We start from the raw sequence: 20,228 nt of genomic DNA, 5'->3' as shown, positions 1-20,228 counted from the left end.
TTCCTTGCTTTCCGGGTTTCATCATCGAAGTATGCACCCTCCACACATTGGCTTAGTGGTGCCCATTTTTGTCTAAATGGAATTACACAGTATGTGCTTCTGGATCTGGCTTTTTTTTATTTTTTATTTTTTTTTAATATTTATTTTATTTTTGAAAGAGAGAGAGACAGAGTGTGAGCGGGGAGGGCCAGAGAGAGAGGGAGACACAGAATCTGAAGCAGGCTCCAGGCTCTGAGCAGTCAGCACGGAGCCCAACGCGGGGCTTGAATTCACAAACCGTGAGATAATGACCTGAGCCAAAGTTGGACACTTAACCGACTGAGCCACTCAGCACCCCTGGGTCTGGCTTCTTTTACTAAACTTACTATCTATGAGACCCATCTCATGGCTGCTACATGTTCTTCTGAATAAAACCCAACCCACTTTTTGGAGCACCTTTTAGCAAATATGGAGGCAAACCAGGTATCAGTTCTGTTCCCAAGCACTTGTCGTCTAGCAGGTGACCTGAGATGTGCATCCACAGCAGGACACGGGAGGCAAAAAGAGCCAATACCTCCTGCACGTATGAATCACTTGTGTCAGGACAGAGGAAGAAAAGTTGATGTTTGTTCTATTCCAAACTTCAAATCCCTTCCCTTTTGTTTTGCTTTTTGTTTTCTGTTGTGAGTATCACTGTAGCTTCCAGCCCCAAGTTTTCCTAAATTAAGCTGCAGCAAGTGATGAACTACAGAAATGAACGGCTAGAGGTGGAAAAAGCAGGACTGGGACTATCAGGGGGCACCTGGATGGTTCAGTTGGTTGGGCATCTGACTTCAGCTCAGGTCATGATCTCACAGTTCATGAGTTTGAGCCCTGTGTCGGGTTCTGTGCTGATAGCTCAGAGCCTGGACCCTGCTTCAGATTCTCTCTCTCTCTCTCTCTCTCTCTCTCTCTCTGCCCTTCCCCTGCTCATGCTCTATCTCTCTCTCTCTCAAAAATAAACAAACATTAAAAAAAATTTAAAAAAAAGGCACTGGGGTGGTCAGGGACTGGGGGATGAGAGAATAGAGGACCTAGAGTCTAATGGATACACAGGTGCTATTTAGGGGTAATGAGAGTTTTGGAAATAGACAGTGGTAATGGTTGCACAGCATTGTGAATGTACTTAATGCCACTAAATTGTACACTAAAAATGGTGAAAATGGTAAATTTTATGTATATTTTACCACCACCACAAAAACCACTTGAAAAGAATGGGAAGGACAGAGGAGCAAGTGGGGAGGGTAGACGTAAGGGTGTGTGTGCTTTCAGGAAGAAAATGGCATGACACCTCAGAAGTGAGACTCACTCCTCCCCAAACACAAAGCTAATCACGAGCTCTAGGGAAGCCCAAGCACCACAGGAGGAAGGGAAAGATGAAAATGCCAAGTCTCAGGGTTTAAGCTAAATGGAGGACACATGGTTAACACAACGGAGGTCAGTCAAGGCCCCACAAACAGGAGGCAGAAAAATGCTGGGATGGAGGGACCCCACTAGCATTGCATGTGCATTCCAGGCTTCCCGAGATGAGTTTTCAACTAACCTCTGCTAACTTCAGGGTCACCCATTCTTTGATCTTTGCAGCTTTTTCTTGGACAACTTTTGCTTCTTCAGCTCTCATTTGCTTCTGCAAGAAACAGAGGGCCTTTCATTAGTCATAGCAGCCACCGGTTTAGTGAACAACTGGAGGTGGGAAGCCCCAAGAAGAAATATCAAGCAATTAGAGGGGGGTGATCTGATGGAAAAACAATAAATCCATTTATGAATTTTAAAAATACTTTTTTTTTTTTAACATTTATTTATTTTTGAGACAGAGAGAGACAGAGCATGAACGGGGGAGGGGCAGAGAGAGAGGGAGACACAGAATCGGAAGCAGGCTCCAGGCTCTGAGCCATCAGCCCAGAGCCTGACGCGGGGCTCGAACTCACGGACCGTGAGATCGTGACCCGGGCTGAAGTTGGACGCTCAACCGACTGAGCCACCCAGGCGCCCCTCTTTTTTTTTTTTTGAAGTTTATTCATTTTGAGAGAGAAAGAGAGAGGGCGAGAGTGCAAGTGGATAAGGGGCAGAGAGAGGGAGAGAGAGAATCCCAAGCAGGCTCCGCACTGTCAGCGCGGAGCCCGATGCAGGGCTCGAACTCACGAACTGCGAGATCATGACCTGAGCCAAAGTTGGATGCTTAACTGACTGAGCCACCCAGGCGCCCCTAAAAATATTCTTAAAGTGTGAAAAGTCTTCCTAGGCATGATACATACCCCAAAAAACATGAAGAAAAAGACTAATAAAGTCTATACTATCACTGTAAATTACTACATGACAAAAAAAAAGTTTCCTTAAACAAAATCAAAAGACCAATTGAGGGATGATTTACAACACAAATGACTTACATACAGAGGGCTAACTTGAACAAACAAATAAATACACACAAAAAGAATATTAACAGGAAGTCAACAGAAAGAGAAATAAAGGGAAAGAAAACCATGAAAGGCTGTTCAACCTCAATCATAATTTTAAAAATGCACATAAAAGACATTTTCCTCTATCAGACTAACACAATTTAAAAGTCTGATATATCCTATATTGTCAAGGATGTTGGAAAACAATCCCTCTTATACAAATTGGCAAGGTCTTCTGGGGCAGCAATTTGATAGTATCTGTCAAGTTAAAATTTTTTTTAATGTTTATTTATTTTTGAGAGAGAGAGAGACAGAGCATGAGTAGAGGAGGAGCAGAGAGAAAGGGAGACAGAATCCAAAGCAGGCTCCAGGCTCCAAGCTGTCAGCACAGAGCTCGATGGAGGGCTCGAACTCACGAACTACGACATCATGACCTAAGCTGAAATCAGATGTTTAAAAACCTGACTGAACCACCCAGGCGCCCCTGTTAAGTTTTAAATGTATACACTGCTGACTTAACAAACCCACAGCTTAGGAATCATTAGTTGCAATATTATTTAAGCAACAAAAACAAAAAAACTCTAAACTGGTTAATAACCTAAGTGTTAGGGCTTGCATAAAAAATCAAAATGAAAATGGAATGCTGTCCTTTGATACACAAGAAACATTCACAATGAACATTGGAAGGACCTTAAGGCTATCCAGTTTAAGAGGTTTGCAAACTGGCCACAGTCCAGGCCTCCACCTGGTCCACTCCCCCTGCCCTGCCTATTTTTATAAATACTGTACTGGAACACAGCTGTGCCTATTCATTTACGAATTGTCTACTTTCGTGATACAACAGTAGAGCTGAAGAGCTGCAACAGAGACCAGAGAGTACTTACTATCTGGCCCTTTAAAGGACTAGTCTGCCAACCCCTGACCTAGTTTGATACCCTCTTTATAGGGCTGCAGCAACTGAGGCCCAGAGGGTGAAGTGACTTGCCTCTGTCAGTTTGGGCAGCACAGCCAGAACTAAACCCAGGTCTACGGACTTGTAGAACAGCATTCTTTCTATTCTGGCCTTTTATTATTGTAAAATGATTTTTTTCTGATCTAAGCTTCAGCAGGAATCATTTTGCCCACTAATCCCCAGATGCTGCCACTTCTGTGAACCACTCAAAAAAGGAGGTAAGGTATCTTTAAAGTCAATGAATGACTGGCTAAAGATTGCATGTGTCCACATTCTATTTTTCCATGATTTTTCAGGAACACATGCTGGGGTGCCGCAGAACATACAAAGGCACATCGCACAATGGGTATGTTCAGTGAATGCTGATGAACGATTACAAATTTGCCTGTGATGGTGGGAAAATACTTCTGGGACTAGCTGGGACCTTCATGGAAGAATACTCATGTGGAAAATTAAAAGTCATCTGGTCACACTGTAAGGGTGTTTGTTGGAAATAATGGCACTCTGGCACCAGGGGATAACCAGTAGGTAAGGCCAAGGACAGAAGGAAGGCACAGCATCGGATGAAGTTAACTGAACTGTAAAGGGGAGGTGGCTAGATACAGGGAATTGGCGGACTGATGTTTCTCAGATACCCTTTCTGGAGCAAAGGGGCTAACTGTAGCTGGAATGCTGGGCAGTGGCCTCTCCTGGGCACCCATGTGCTCAGGACAAGAGGCCTTGCCTGCCTCAGAGGAGGCAGCAACTTTGGCCTCTGCCTGCTCAAGTTCAGTGAGAAACTTTGGCCAACCAGGTGACTGATGCTGACTGCCCAGCTGTGAGCTGCTCTGATAACCACAGGTGTCATGTCAAGGCCAGGGTGGAGAAAGACAGGCTCGCCTTACCAAACACCAACTTCATGTCTGATACCTGAGTTCACTCTCTGGACAGCCCTATGGCGTATTATAACCCCCACCTTACAGATGTGTAAAATGTGAATCAATGACTTATTTGCCCACAGAGAGCAGCAGGTGCTAGCGAGGGGATCCAAACCCAGATCAATTTGCCTCCAAGGTTCTTTCCCCACTATATCCATCCCCTGCCTGGCTCCCAATGTACCTTCTAATAGTTAAATCTCCATGCAAAAGAACAGTCTCAGGAGGGAGTGAGCTCCCCACCAACGGAGGGCTCAAGCAGGGGGTCTGTTCATGAAGGTGTGGCCAATGGCAATGGATGCTGCAGAGGGCATTGGTGCCGCTCTGCAGTCAGCGCTTACCTGCTTCTCCAGCTGTGCCTCCAGCTGGCTGATAAGCTCATCTTTGCTCTGCATGGCTTTCAGCAATTCCTGGTACTTCCGGTGCAGGCTGCCGGCTGAGTCCACATTCTTCAGATTGGACAGTTTCACCTTCTCCTCCATCACACCCACCTTGAAAGTACCATCATCACACAGGGTTGGGATGTGTGTGTGAAATAGCTGCTCACATGCCCTGGGATACTTCCTGACACCCCAGCCCATGATTCACAGGCAGAGCCCTCACCCAGAGCAGTTGGGGCCAATTAAGTCAATAACCATTTATTAAGCCTCATCTGGGCAAACTAAGGAATTGACAAAAAAGAAATGGCTGTGTATCAGGCCATCTAACTCTGGGGACCCCAACAGGGACAAGCTGGGCAGGACAAACAGCCCAGAGGGAAACTGCTTAAATCTCACTGTGGCAGAGATATTTGCTGTTCACTGAATGGCCCTGTGCTTTCAATATTTCCCAGCCCTCTTATAGTCAGATGGCCATGGAATTCACTCCCGCCAGTGGGTCTGAATGGAGTGACTCAGCATTTTTAGGCTGAAGTATTTAAGAGCTCTCTTCCTGCCATGGCAACCAAGGAGGTTGCATGTTTCAGAGGGTCCAGGTGGAAGCTGGAGAGAGCTCCAGCAGCCTCAACCCCCAAGTCCCTATGGGAGGCAGAATCCCCAGCTAACCCACAATGGAGAGATACCATGACTAAGAAATAAATGTGAGAAGCTGCTAAGACGTCAGACCTGTTACCTCAGCATAATGTGGCCTGTGTGGACTAATCCAGCCACCCACTCATGCACTAACCCTTACCCAAAGACTCCTTCATGCCCAAAGAGAGCTCCATGAACCTTAATTTGTTCAGGAGAACTATCACATGACTGCTGGTTTTCCTTGTCCCCATAAGGAGTTTGTCAGGGTGATGAGTATGTCTGTGTGTGTCCATGAAAAGGATCAGGAAAGGCCAACGGCCATTTCTGCTGCACAATCCCACCAATCCCCTGCCCCGGTTACCTGGGTCTCCGCATTCTCTGCTCTCTGCTCTGCCTCCAGCAGCCTCTGCTCCAGCTCCTGCATCTGCTCAACCAGAGAGGAAGTACTAATGTAGGTGGGTGTCTCTACTCCAACCATGGCATCAGGGCAACGTGAGTAAATTGTGTGGACACTCCACACAGGCTTAAATTGAGCTTAAATTGCTCATTTCAATTTAAGTGGCTCAAGGGTATCAAGACAAAGATTTTCATGGCAACCCTCTGCTCCTTTATCCTGAATTTATGAGGCAGGTAAAGAGCTTAGAGCTGCTGTCCTCTCTGCTGAACGAGTAAAAGCCTAGTTCTTTCTCCTGTGTGTGGGGTACCTACATGGGGCAGCCGTGTCCCACCATCGTTCTTCAGGAAGCAGTGCTGCCCTCAGCCCTCAGTCTCCTCAGCACCAGGTCCCAGGCAGTACCGGCTTGCCACATGCCTGGCATGGAACGTACTCCCACGTGAGACCCCACCATGTCAGCAGTAAGAGAATGTTCCTTTCCAGCCAAGGATAGCTCACTGGCTGGGGAAAAATATTTATCCCTTATCAAGGACACCTTGGACTATAAATGGCATTTATAGGTATCACCTTATTTGACTTCTTTAATCTTAAACAGAGAAAGTCAAGACACATTTTTAAAAATTCTACCTTACTACCAGGAGAGGCATGCCATTCAGGTACGAGGACCTCAGCAGTTCTGGAATCTTATGCCAATTGGCCCAAGCAAAGGGACCTCCGTATGTAGGCTCGTCAGGGACCAGCTGTAAGCTGAAGGCTAAGGAGATGCTAACAAGCCCACATCATCTCTGCAGCTTCACAAGCTCATGGTAAGTGGAGCATGGGCTGGAATTCAGCTCCCATCCTTCTCTGGTCAGGGCTCCGCCGTGCACTGGACCATGTACACCATCACACAAAGGCTCTGAAGAAGCGTCACACATCCGACTCACCCTATCAGGAGCCACCTGCTGCCATGTGCTGTGGCCCAGTAAAGTCACCTGCTTTCTTCCCCACCCTGCCTTGCCCCCAGGCAACATGTACGCATTAAACATACACTAGAAACTTAACAGACCAGCCCTGTCCTCCGGGAGGCTGTACAGACCTCATCTTCCAAGCTCCAGGCCAGCCCTTGCCCACCTCATCTCTGCAGATCTAGCCTTTTCTCCAGCTACTCAACCTTCTCTCTTTGGGCTTGACCCTGGCTTGATATTTACCAGCAAACTGAGCAATTAATCCATTCTCTCTTTCCCAATCTCTTGTCTGCTCAAGAGAAATTCTGCCTTCCATTCTTGATTAAAGGATGGAAGAGAAGGAGCCCCCCTGGTTGGTGCTGGGCAGTGAAAGGAAAGTTCCCTGGCAGTGGTTCATGTTTGAGAACCTGGGGCACCTCTTTTCACAGGGCAGCCTTTCCTCACTCATTTTTTCCTTTTTCTTGAGATTGGGGTGATAGAGATGCTTTCAGAAAGGATCTGAGTATCCCAAGTACAACTCAAGATTTACAACCCATGGGACAAAAATGCCCCTTGGACTCCCAATGGACAGGACCACCTCTGAGAGGCATTCATGTGCTCAGGCCAAGGATGCCTACATCTCTTCTTTCCTTCCTCTCCTGGGCTTAATAATCATGAACAAGGGGTGCCTGGGTGACTCAGTTAGTTGAGTGTCTAACTCTTGATTTTGGCTCAGGTCATAATCCCAGGGTCACGGGATCGAGCCCTGTGTTGGGATCCATGTGGAGCATGGAGACTGCTTAAGATTCTTCCTCTCCCTCTTCCCCCTCCCCTACTTGCGCTCTCTCTCTCTTAAAAAAAAAAAAAAAAAAAAAAAAAAAGATCAAGCCTCTTGACTCAAGCCTGAAAGAGTGGACTGGTTCTTGCCAGATGCAGGCATCAGTCAGAGCCAGATGGCCTTTGCAAAATCAAACAGGGGCACCTGGGTGGCTCAGTCGGTTGAGTGCCCAACTTTGGCTCAGGTCATGATCTCACAGTTCATGAGTGTGAACCCCACATCAGGCTTGCTGATGTCAGTGCAGAGCCCACTTTGGATCCTATCTCTGTCTCTCTCTGCCCTTCCCCCGCTCACACTCTCTAAATAAATAAACAAACAAATAAACATTCAAAATCAAATAGTCCCTAGAGCCTGTGTTACAAGAATCCCTTGACCTTCAAACGTTTCTTCGCAATTACAGAGAAGATAACAGCATAGCATAAACTGATATTATGGTTATAGGGATGGTTGCCCCCAGAGCAACAAGAATTCTATTTGGTCAGGGAAGTGTACAATGACACACAGCAGTGGCCCCCAGTGACCAGGTTAGTACTATATATCCCATCCCTCTTTGGCACCAGACTTGACTAGGCCAGATTCTCTGTCCCTAGGAATCTGACATCTGGGATTGAGAAACCAGAGAAAAGAGGCAGGGGCTGCACAAGAGATTGTGCACAAACTTCATTAAGTCATGATTGTTAGGTAATTCTTTTAGTTCTGTGAGCTGTCCCAGGATCCCCCAAATAAATTCCATTTGCTGAAGCTAGCCAGAGTTGAAGTTTTGGCCCACCTTAGAAGCAACTCTAATATAGTTGCTGGGAGCATTTAATTTTTTAAAGAATATAATGAAGGGCACCTGACTGGCTCAGTAAGTAGAGCATGGGATGCTTGATCTTGGGGTCGTGAGTTCGAGTCCACATTGGATATACAGATTACTTAATAAAATAAAATAAAAAACGGGGCACCTGGGTGGCTCAGCTGGTTAAGTGTCCGACTCTTGGTTTGGGCTCAGGTCATGATTTCATGGTTTGTGAGTTCGAGTCCTACATCAGGCTCTGCACTGATAGTGCAAAGCCTGCTAGGGATTCTCATTCTCTGTCCCTTTCTCCCTCCCTCCCTCCCTCTCTCTCTCAAAATAAACAAACTCTCTCTCTCAAGGAAGGAAGGAAGGAAGGAAGGAAAGAAAGAGAGAGAGAGAGAGAGAGAGAGAGAGAGAGAGAGAAAGGGCAATGAGTCTTCTCTGTCAGTTCCACTGCTCCATTCTGATCTAACATCTGGTTTGTAGCTCAGAACACATAGGATTTCCATAGGAAATGATCTCTCATATCCATAACCTTCTCTAACAACTGTCTGATATTTTCAAATTTCATTCAAGAGAAAAACCTGTCTTCCTATTTTATAGATGGAGAAACCAAGGTAGAGTGAAGAACAGAACTGTACTGGAGTCCTACCTCCCAGCTGGGCATTTCCATTTGGGTCAAGAGTGGTCAATGACACTGGTCAGAGCCAGAAATCACTCTGTTACTGACAACAAGGTAAGCATTTTTCCCCTTGAGATTTTACTACTAGACATCCCCTTAAAGTATGCTATCACTGAAGCAAATAGAAAGGAAGGCACCTTGCAGAGCCTGGGGTCTCCTCCCATTCTCGGGCTGGCTGCCACAGGGTCCCCATATTGCTACAGACTCTCAGCTGTTCTTACCTTCCTGGCTGGGACACTCAAAACTCAAAGCATTTGGTATACATCTTTATGCTGGAGCATTTTTTTTTTTCTTCTAAAACTAATGTTTGAACATTGAAAACATTTTGAACATCTGGAACTCTGTAAAGAGTAAAGTATAACGATCCATGTATCTATCACTATGCTCCAACAATTACCAACAACCTGCCATCCTTGTTTGAAAAGAATGTTTTTTAAAATTTTTAACATTTGTTTATTTTTGAGAGAGACAGAGAGAGAGAGAGAGAGAGAGAGAGAGCGAGCATGTGTGCAAATGGGAGAAGGGCATAGAGAGAGGGAGACAGAGGATCTGAAGCAAGTTCTGTGTTATCAGTGCAGAGCCTGATGTGGGGCTTGAACTCATGAACCCATGAGATCATGACCTGAGCCGAAATCAAGAGTTGGCCATTTAACCAACTGAGCCACCCAGGCATCCCAAAAAGAATATTTTTAACATTATGTTTCCCTGTTTTTATGAAAACATATTCTCTCCACTGTCACAGGAATACTCCAGGTGTGTCTATGCTGGAACGTCATTCTTAGAGTATTCAAACTTCATTTAATGCCAGCATCAATACTTTTCACAATGGCAGACTGTTCTTTAAGCTTGCATATGGGGCCACCACTTATTTAGGTTCTATTTCTCCTATCAGAGGGTTCCCCAGGACCGTGTCCTCAGCTGTCCTTTCAGTCTGTGGGCCTGGGGTGATCCACCAGCCAAGTAGGTGTCAGGTTTGGGCGGCTGACTTTTAGTGCTTTTTAGGCGGATCCACTTTCACCAGCTGTGACTGGCACATGAGACTCATAAATAAGCTGCTCTGATACTGGCTGCAGCAACCCGATGAAATGCACTTGGCAGCAACCTGGTACTTAATCCCCGTGTCCACAGCTCCTTGTTATACTCATGGTGCTGTGAAATGGCAGCCCCATGGCAGTGAGACCAGTAGGCACTTGCATGAGCTCCCAACACAATCCTGAGCTGTGGCCTGAGCCAAGAGCTGGGCCATGCTGGTGTTCAGCTATCCCTTTGAAAAGGGGGTCAACCTTCTTACCAATGCTTTGCACCCACTGGAGAGATTGGGACGGGGCTAGCACGAAGGCTTGAACCTGACTGGCTCTGCCATGGTGTGCCTTTAGGTAAGTTCCTTAACAGCTCTGTGCCTCAGTTTCCTCACCAGGAAAAAAAAAGAGTAATGACTCTCCACCTCCTAGGGTTGTTGGCAATATTACACAAGATGCCTCATTTAAAGCTCACGCGCACAACTTGGCACTTACTGAGCAGTTTATAGTTAGCTATTTGTTGGTTTTTTTGTACACAGAGAAGACACTTAGAATCAGGGAGACCAGTTTGCCTGGGACAGTCTGGTGTTCACCTGTTGTCCCAGAATAATTAGTAGCAGAGCCTTCTTTTCTGTCTCCAAAGCATCTTGGGTTAGATGATAAATTATATGGCTCTCCTACTTATGATCCATCTACAGCAAAAATGGCTTTAAACCAGAGGTTGCTAACTACTAGCCTACAGGGTGTTTTGCCTACAGTGTTAGGAGCATTTAGCTGACACGGATATAACTAAACAAGGCCACTTGCTGTGTGTCTGGCACTGGTTTAAGCACTTTACATGTATCAACTCATTTAATCTTCACAATAGGCAGGAGCAGGCACTACTATTATCACTGTTGTATAGATAAGGAAACTGATGCACAAGGGTTGGATAACTCAGCTGACAGGTCCCATGGCTAAGAGAGCCAGGATTCAAACTCAGGAGGGTTGGCTCCAGAATCTGTTGTACTGTTGGCCACTGTACCTCTCACATACAAATCTCATATGTCAGGTGAAAACTGAGATTCCACAATACAATCCCTGGCTTCCAGCTTCCCTTGAAAACTCAGCTCTGACATGCTAGGGTTACATTTTCTTACAGCAATAAGTGGCTTCTTCCTCCAGCTCTAGCATGTTCCCTTGAATTCTCCCTAGAACCCATCTGGCTCACATAAGTTGCCTGCAAGCACGTGAGTAGCAACCCCCAGTTTTAGCTGTTAATTGTTATCTGTAATCAAACACAATGGCTTTCAGCTGTACTTTTTTTTTTATTAGATCTTTCCTTCAGTGAAAATCATATGCTTAGTCCCCAAAATATAAAATATAGGACCATGGGGCTGTCCTGGTGTCTGATTATAGAAAAGGCAGGAGAGGGGCGCCTGGGTGGCTCAGTTAAGCATCTTATTTCAGCTCAGGTCATGATCTCAGGGTTTGTGAGTTCGAGCACCGCCTCAGGCTCTGGGCTGACACCTCAGAGCCTGGAGCCTGCATCCAATTCTGTGTTTCCGTCTTTCTCTGCCCCCCCCCCTGCTTGAGCTCTGTGTGTCCCTCTCTCTCAAAAATAAACATTAAAAAAAGGAAGGAAGGAAGGAAGGAAGGAAGGAAGGAAGGAAGGAAGGAAGGAAGGAAAGAAAGAGAGAGAGAGAGAGAGAGAGAGAGAGAGAGAGAGAGAAAGGGCAATGAGTCTTCTCTGTCAGTTCCACTGCTCCTTTGGGGCACATCGGGCTCAAGGTGTCCACTAGAAGGACAGCTGAATGAGGTCGAGGCAAAGCTGTGGCAAGAGTTCATGGCTGTAGATCTCAGACTTTCAGGGGGGTCAGGACCCACATGGAGCTTACTCTAAGCAGATTCCTAGGCCTTGCCCACAGAGGTTTTTAGTTGGGTAGCCTGAGATTTTCTTTCTGAGCACATTTCTGGGTCCGTGCCCCAGAAATCTCAGCTGATACTCATGCAGGTGGCGTACAGACCACACTCTGAAAAAACACTAGACTGGCCAAAGACTGCAAAGCAAAGCTGATCCTTCAGGGATACATCCGGGGCCAAGTCCCCATCAGCACAGGGCTTCTCAAATGGCTTTACAGAGGAGTACAGAGATCTATCAATATATGGCTCCAGAAAAAATACTACAGTGGACCCTATGAAAAATGGGTGGTTAGGAGAATAAAAAGCCTCTCTCTCTCTACTCAGATACACACACGCATATGAGCTCGTATACAGTGAATAAAAGTTCTAGAAGGTATCTGCTCCCAAAGCAAATTGGATCTGTCAGCTAAGGCCAATGCTGTGATGGCTTTATGTAGACTTCAACAAATTTCCACCTAGTCCTGACAGCACTACAGGTACCTTCCTTTTACAGTACCTGGGCTTTTTGTAAATTCTGAGGTATTTAAAGATTATGTTTTTCTGGGCTCTGTGTTCTATCCATACATTGGGAAGCTGATGCCTACACAGAATTGCCACCTCTGTATAATCCATGGTCTGAGGGGGGAGGAGCAACAGTCATTGTTCTTTTGTTTCAGAGGACTGAACTGAACCATTTGTATGTTCAAAAAAAAGTCCTGAACTAAATTTGTGGTATATAAATGTAAAACTCAGTTAGTGCATTTCAAAATCTTGGTTGTAGTAGGGGATTCTAAAAAATAGGAAGTGTATAGGATCCCACTGGAATGGGTCTTGGGAAAAGTTGCTTCAGTTAAAAATATTCAAGCTAAGAGGCGCCAGAGTGGCTCATGGCTCAGTCTGTTAAGCATCTGATTCTTCATTTTGTCTCAGGTCATGATCTCACTGTGGGATCAAGCCTGGGGATGGACTCTGTGCTGACAGTGGGAACCTGCTTGGGATTCTCTCTCGGCCCCTCCCCCATCACACTTGCCCTCTCTCAAAATAAATAAATAAATAAATATTAAAAAATACATATTCGGGGCGCCTGGGTGGCGCAGTCGGTTAAGCGGCCGACTTCAGCCAGGTCACGATCTCGCGGTCCGTGAGTTCAAGCCCCGCATCGGGCTCTGGGCTGATGGCTCGGAGCCTGGAGCCTGTTTCCGATTCTGTGTCTCCCTCTCTCTCTGCCCCTCCCCCGTTCATGCTCTGTCTCTCTCTGTCCCAAAAATAAATAAAAACGTTGAAAAAAATTTTTTAAAATAAAAAATACATATTCAAGCTAAAAAATGAGAGATGTTTCATTACACTACTTCTTTTCAACGTTTTTTTATTTATTTTTTGGACAGAAAGAGACAGAGCATGAACGGGGGAGGGGCAGACAGAGAGGGAGACACAGAATCGGAAACAGGCTCCAGGCTCTGAGCCATCAGCCCAGAGCCTGACGCGGGGCTCGAACTCACGGACTGCGAGATCGTGACCTGGCTGAAGTCGGACGCTTAACCGACTGCGCCACCCAGGCGCCCCGCACTACTTCTTTTCAATAAATCCACTGAAATCCCTTTTGGAAGCAGACAGAGTAAATTAAAAGTTTAAAACCTGTGTTAGTTCTAATACTGATGCCATGTTTTTTCATAGTAATTACTACTGTGGATAGCTTGTCTGAGGACAGTTATTATATTCCCACATTTGTGATGGAATAACTTAAGCACAAGTTTAAGCAAGGATGAAAAAAAAATTTAAGAGGCTTTCATATCCATTTATAAAGCCTCCTAGAACAGTATCAAAAGTTTTAAATTGATCTGAACAGCCCTTATGACTTCTTCAACATACCAAGGAAGAGAGCAAGGCAGCGGGGGGAATGGCTCCCAGGGAACAGAGCATGATGTGAACTCCAAGACATCAGCCATTCCCTCAACTCCTATACTGGACAGGAAATGAACCCACAATTCACCTGGCTCCAGAATGCCTGGCCCTGGCAGTCTGGGTGTCCATGGCAATGGCAAACCAGACCTGGTGAGGCGTTAATAGCAGAAATAAGGTCTGATACTGTTTCTTCTTCCCACCCTCCATTTCCTCTCTCACCCTCAGGTGAGGGATTATGTGGTAGTCTTGACATCTTTTCTTTAAAAATTTTTTTTGCTTTTTAACACAGATCATTCCATGTCCAGAATGGCAATTCTGCAAGAGGGAGGCAGGTGTGAGCAGGCTGTGGGGTGGGGAAAGAGGAAGGGCATGTTTCCAAGCCTTAGCAGCCAGTGGGCAGTACCTGATCCCAGGAAAGACTGGACCCCTGGGAAGCACCCAGGTTTGGCTTGCCCTGCACGACCAGCAGTGAGCAATTGCACAGCCAGTGGTCATCCAGGCAGGGCAAGCCCCATGGGCGGGTGAGTTGCGCACAGAGGTGGAGGGGGCGGGTGAGTGAGAGGGCTGGTCAGAGGGACCCAGCTGACCTGGCTCACCCTGTGTAGGTGGGTACTGGTGATGATTAACTAGTAAGCTCTAAGAGCAGTGACAGAGATAGGACCGAGATCAGGGCTTGGCCCCAGCACCAGCTCTCCTGAGAAGCCTGAGTCATCTCTTCCTGATCTGAAACTTACCTTGACATACTGGGGAAAATCTCTAAGTGAACTGTTGAACCTGTCCTGTTGGTTTGGAGATGAATGTAGGTGACAGGCACAGCCCCGGCATTGAGCAACATGGTGTTTATGGCTTTAAGGTTTCCTGCCAAAAGGTCTGGTGTCAGGCTAATGTCTCAGTACTCTTCTGTACTTAATTCTTCCAGCCTGTGATCCCTAGTCAAGATTTCTTTCTCTCTCTTCCCCCCACACCTCAGTCTCTTCTGCCCTGTGTCTGCATGCTTCCCCTTTCTTTACCCAAGTCACACTCTGAGCTCCCAACCTTTTATGGGAGGGCATTCTGGCTGCATGACAATCAAAGGCAGCCTGGAAGAGAAGATGGGGCGGATCTTATGATCTTATGAAAGTTCAACCTACCCAGACCCAAGGGGCTGTGGAGAGAGGTGTATCTGGATATATTTAAGGACCCTGGGGAATAGAGGAGGAAGGCACTTTAACACATTTTTTATCATGTAATAGTTCAGGAAACACATAGAGAATAACATTTTATTTATTTATTTTTTTATTTTTTTTTTTCAACGTTTATTTATTTTTGGGACCGAGAGAGACAGAGCGTGAACGGGGGAGGGGCAGAGAGCGAGGGAGACACAGAATCGGAAGCAGGCTTCAGGCTCTGAGCCGTCAGCCCAGAGCCCGATGCGGGGCTCGAACTCACGGACCGTGAGATCTGACTTGGCTGAAGTCGGACGCTTAACTGACTGCGCCACCCAGGCGCCCCGAGAATAACATTTTAAAATATGTATCCACCATTCAGCTTTATCAAATCTTAATTTCTGTCATATATGCTTCTGATGTCTTTAAGAAACGGGCCCCTACAGAGTGGTACATAAAGCTCCCGTCTGCTTTTCCCAGATTTCACTCCTCCCTTTCTAGCATCTACCCCACACTTGGTTGTATTTACATTTTACCTCATTTGATATAGCCCTAAACAACAAGCTTTAGGTTTTAAAACTTTATATAAACCATATTATTCTATATACATTCTCCTGATCTTTTCTGTTCAGTGTTGGTTTTTGAGATTGGTTAATCTTACATATGTAGCTCACTTGATTCATTTTTATTATTTTAATTTTTTTTTGAGAGACAGAGATAGAGAGAGGGAGAATCTTGAAAACAAAAACTTTTTAACATTTATTCATTCCTGAGAGACAGAGAGAGACAGAGCATGAGCAGGAGAGGGGCAGAGAGAGAGGGAGACAGAATCCAAAGCAGACATCAGGCTCTGAGCTGTCAGCACAGAGTCTGACACGAGGCTTGAACTCACAAACCGTGAGATCATGACCTGAGCCGAAGTCGGCCACTCAACCAACTGAGCCACCCAGGCACCCCAAGAGAGAGAGAATCTTAAGGAGGCTCCACACTCAGCACGGAATCTGATGCAGGGCTCAATCCCAAGATCCCAAGACCCTGGGATCATGACCCAAACTAAAATCAAGAGTCAGACGCTCAACCGACTGAGCCACCCAGGTGTCCCTCACTTCATTCATTTTTAACGGCAATGTCGTATTCCATTGTACAAATACACTCAATATACTTAAACACCTCCCTGTTGAGAGACATTTAGGATATTCCCAATTTTTCATATAGCAATGCTAAATTCTTGTATATAAAAAGATTTCTTTTTTTTTTTAATTTTTTTTAATGTTTATTTATTTTTGACAGAGAGAGAGACAGAGCATGAGCAGGGAAGGGGCAGAGAGAGCAGGCTGCAGGCTCTGAACTGACAGCACAGAGCCCGATACGGGGCTTGAACTCACAGACCGTGAGATCATGACCTGAGCTGAAGTCGGACGCTCAACCGACTGAGCCACCCAGGTGCCCCAAAAGATTTCTTATATATGTCTCCATATGACCGATACATTTGGACTTATTTCTACCATTGCATTTTGTGCTATTTACTCCATTTTTTTTTAAATACTCTTTTCATTTTCTTCCCAGACTGGATTTAATAGACTTTATTACATTTCCCTATTCTACTGATAAGTTATATACTCTATTTCTACTTATTACCATTATTATAGACTTAAATTTCAGACTTACAGACTGCTACATGTTCCCCAGTACCTGTTCTCCTCTGTCTCTCATACAAATAACAGCCTCCAACTTTCAACAGAGCACTTAGTTCTCCAGAATAAAGACTATGCTTTCCAATCTTCCCTGCTGCTGGGTACAACCATGTGAATGAGTTTTGATCAATGGGATATGAGGAGAAGCAATGAATGGAACCTTCGGGTCACCACTAAAAGGGATGGGTTTGGAATATGGACATCATGGTGAACCCTCCTCTTCAAACCTACAGCAGACGTCACCCTAGAATTATACGGCTCATGTCTGGAATGTTACACGAGAGGGAAATAAACATCTGTCGGGTTTAAGCCATTGTGACCTTGGGTTCTTTCTTACAGCAGCTGAATTATAATCTAGCTAATACAGTACGCACGGATTTTTTAAAAAATTTATACTGCTTAGACTCATTCTGCTTCCCAAATCTGAGGCTTCACATCTTTCAACAAGTTTGTGAGTTTTTAGAGGCGCCTGGGTGGCCCAGTTGGTTGAGCATCCAACTCTTGATTTCGGCTCAGGTCCTCATCTCACAGTCAAAGGATCAAGCCCCCACAGTGGGTTCCATGCTGACAGTGCAGAGCCTGCTTGGGATTCTCTTACTCTTCATCTCTCTCTCAGCCCCTAACCCACTTGTGCACACATTCATTCTCTCTCCCAAAATAAATATATATTTTTTTAAGTTTGGGAATTTTTAAACCATTATCTCTTTGAGTAATGTTCTCCTTCATTCTCTTTTCCACCTCTGGAACTTTATAGGATCTTGTCATTCTAGCATCCGTGTCTCAGTCTCCGTGCCTTTATCTCTCTGGGCTCCATTCTGGATGACTTTCTCAGGTCCACCTTTCCATTTATTAAGCTTGTCTCAATGGTGCCTAATCTGACATTTAATTTATCTATTGAACATTTAGTTATACAATGAAAACATTTTTTGCTTCTAGCAGTTCTATTTCGTTCTTTTTCAAGTCTACCTAATCTTTTTGAATAGCGTCTTATTCTTGCCTTGTGTGTTCAATCACTTCATTACATCTTCAATAATTTGAAGGAATTCAATTATATTCAATAATATTGAAGGAACTTGCCAACAGTTCCTTATTTGAAGTTCTTGAGGGACCTAGTCTACTTGTTTGTTGTGTATGGGGACTCTAACTCAGTAAAAATTATTCTCTCAAGTATTTAGTCATTTTGGATCATATATTCATCTTTATCATGGCTTTTTTGCCTGTGAGGATCCTGTATAATCTGGGTTGAGGTTTTGTTTCTCCAGAGAGGTTCTGTGTCTGTATCTAGGGTCCTAGGGGTACCACTGGCCCAGAACTTAAGGTTCCTAATCCACACAAATAATATAAATTCTAATATTAAACCAATACCATCATCAGGTTCTCAGGGCGTACTTTCCTTTTGCTTTTTGTTTTTTGTGCCCAGAGCCTTGGCTAAGTCTGAGAAACTGTTCTGTCATCTCCCTGTCTTGGTAGATGATTTTCTTTTCCTTATCTTTTTATATTACTTTGACAGTCCTGATTTTATTTTTTTTTTTAAGTTTACTTATTTATTTTGAGAGAGAGAGACAGAGAGAGAATGTCAGCTTGGGAGGGGCTGAGAGAGAGAGAGAGAGAGAGAGAGAGAGAGAGAGAGAATCCCAAGCAGGCTCCGTGCTATCAGCACAGAGCCTGACTCACGGCTGATCCCACGAACCATGAGATCATGACTAAGCTGAAGTCAAGAGTCAGATGCTTAACCAACTGAACCACCCAGGTGCCCCGACAGTTCTGACTTTACATGAAAGTTTCAGTTTCAGCTCCAGCTTCCAACTGACCAGACCTCATCTCTGTCTCTACAGATGCTAAAACTCAAACCTCAAACCTTTCATTACTACAAGGAGGCCGGCCACACAGCCCGTCCCACTCAGCTGTCAGAGTTGAATACCACTTGGGTTCTACTTCTTCATTTCGCCGGCTGAGGATTCCTCCTACTCTTCTCAGTGCATGGCTCTGCACTGAGAAAAATATTTTAAATATTTAATCCAGTATTTCTAGGTGTTTCATAGCAGTCTTTCTTAAAGGTTATTTTGTGGTCCCTATCACTAGAAACAGAAGTCTCTTCCCTCTGAGATGTGTTTTAGACCAGCTGGAGGATCCTTACTTATCTTTTCCTTCCCTCCTACCCCTCCCCAGTCACATATCCTAAGGCAATGTTCTCAGACTGTACAGTGTACAAAACTAATTTCTGGGAGCTTGTTAAACATGCAGATTATGAGCAGCATCCCCAGGATACCTGGATCAGGAGGACTGGGGTGGGGCCCAGGAATGCACACGCTTAGTAAGTGCTCCAGATTTCTGGCCTGGATAGTCCCACGACCACCCTTTGAGAACTACTATCTAAAGCCCATTTCCCTTTACCTGAGATGGCTGAATTCCACCCTTTCTCTTAGCAGTATCTGAACCATATCCATAGGAACCCTGCTGGTCTCTGTTTCGCAAAGCCTGAACTAGTAGACAGCAATGCCAACAGACCCAAAGTTCACAAGTTCTAGTCCAGGCTAGTCGAGGGCCATTACCCTCAGCAGTGGAAATGCAGGGGAAACGCCAATAACTTGTCTTCCTGGACTCCAGGTTGTGGGGCTATCATAAAACAGGCCTTTTACCCAGGCTTTACTAATAAAGACCTCGACATTACTTGGAGAGAGGTGGACTGATTTTTAGTTTTGTACTATGAAGGAAGGGTTGGCTCAGGAGATGGATAATGTAAGCAAAACTAGAAAGAAAAGAGTTGATTCAACTAAGATAGATAGATAGATAGATAGATAGATAGACAGACAGACATAGATATAGATAGATAGATAGATAGATAGATAGATAGATTTTTTTTTTTTTTAGTACAGGACTCTACTCTCCAGACAGGTTATGCTCCAAAATGCCTCTGAAAGTCAGGTGTTTAGACTGTCTCTTCCCACAGAAACATTACAAATGGTGGTCAGTTTCCCAGACCAGCCCATCCACACCTGTAAAGATAATAATCGTTCCCATTTAAGACCTATTCCATGCCAGAACCTTTATATGTGTGACCTGATACAATTCTCAAAATAACTGTGAAAGGCAGACATTTGTGTCCCTGCCTTAGAGGTGAAGGGACTTGCTCAGGGTCACACAGCATAGCTAGTAAGTGGCAGAGCCAGGTGGGTCTGGCTCCAAAATCTGTGTCCTTGTCACTAGAAAATCAGGCTGCCTTTCATAGCTCGTCTGCTTAATACAGGGTGAACAGTAAAACATCGTCCCTTCTTCCCCACACTGAAAAAGAAATATTAAGGGAATAACAGAACTTCCACTACAGCCAGTTGACTCAAGAGGTAATGGAGGACCAAGATGTCTATCATTTCTCTGGAGCAGGAGAGAATGCATGATGATAGCTTAGTAAATTGCTTTGATTTGGGCTTAAAAAAGAAATAACTATCTTAGATTTCATTCTGCATGTGTGGAGGGCATCTTATTAAAAGTTCACCTTCTTGCAATGAGTAGTAAATAGGCCCTGGGGATCTAATGCACAGTATAGTGAACACAGACAAGAGTACTGTATTATAATCATCAAACTTGCTAGGAAACTGGAACTTCATTATTCTAACCCCTAAAAAGAAATGGCAATTACATAATGTGATAAAAGTGCTAATTACCACTACAAAGACAGCCA

At 44.9% G+C, this 20,228-nt stretch overlaps 1 protein-coding gene and 1 long non-coding RNA gene across 8 annotated transcripts in view; one reads left to right on the top strand and one right to left on the bottom strand.

The window, feature by feature from the left end:
- The window catches only part of PLEKHH1 (pleckstrin homology, MyTH4 and FERM domain containing H1), a 54,078-nt gene that overhangs the window by 25,081 nt on the left and 8,769 nt on the right, over positions 1 to 20,228 (bottom strand). For 6 of the 7 annotated variants that reach the window (XM_043556427.1, XM_043556431.1, XM_043556425.1 and 3 more), the window contains exons 3-5: positions 5,652 to 5,714; positions 4,622 to 4,771; positions 1,562 to 1,645 (exon numbers count right to left, since the gene is read on the bottom strand). In XM_043556427.1, coding sequence (XP_043412362.1) covers positions 1,562 to 1,645; positions 4,622 to 4,771; positions 5,652 to 5,714 — 297 coding nt within the window. The remainder of the gene's footprint in view (positions 1 to 1,561; positions 1,646 to 4,621; positions 4,772 to 5,651; positions 5,715 to 20,228) is intronic. The other variant, XM_043556429.1, reaches the window with a different exon arrangement.
- LOC122469245 lies at positions 13,382 to 16,858 on the top strand. The gene is made up of 2 exons (XR_006293420.1): positions 13,382 to 13,885; positions 16,597 to 16,858. It is a non-coding gene; the product is annotated as an uncharacterized LOC122469245 (long non-coding RNA).

The sequence above is a fragment of the Prionailurus bengalensis genome, chromosome B3 (assembly GCF_016509475.1).
Source record: "Prionailurus bengalensis isolate Pbe53 chromosome B3, Fcat_Pben_1.1_paternal_pri, whole genome shotgun sequence".
NCBI classification, from domain to species: Eukaryota; Metazoa; Chordata; class Mammalia; order Carnivora; family Felidae; genus Prionailurus; species Prionailurus bengalensis.
Note: the sequence above shows the minus strand (reverse complement) of the source record. Positions and strands in the feature narration are given on the sequence as shown.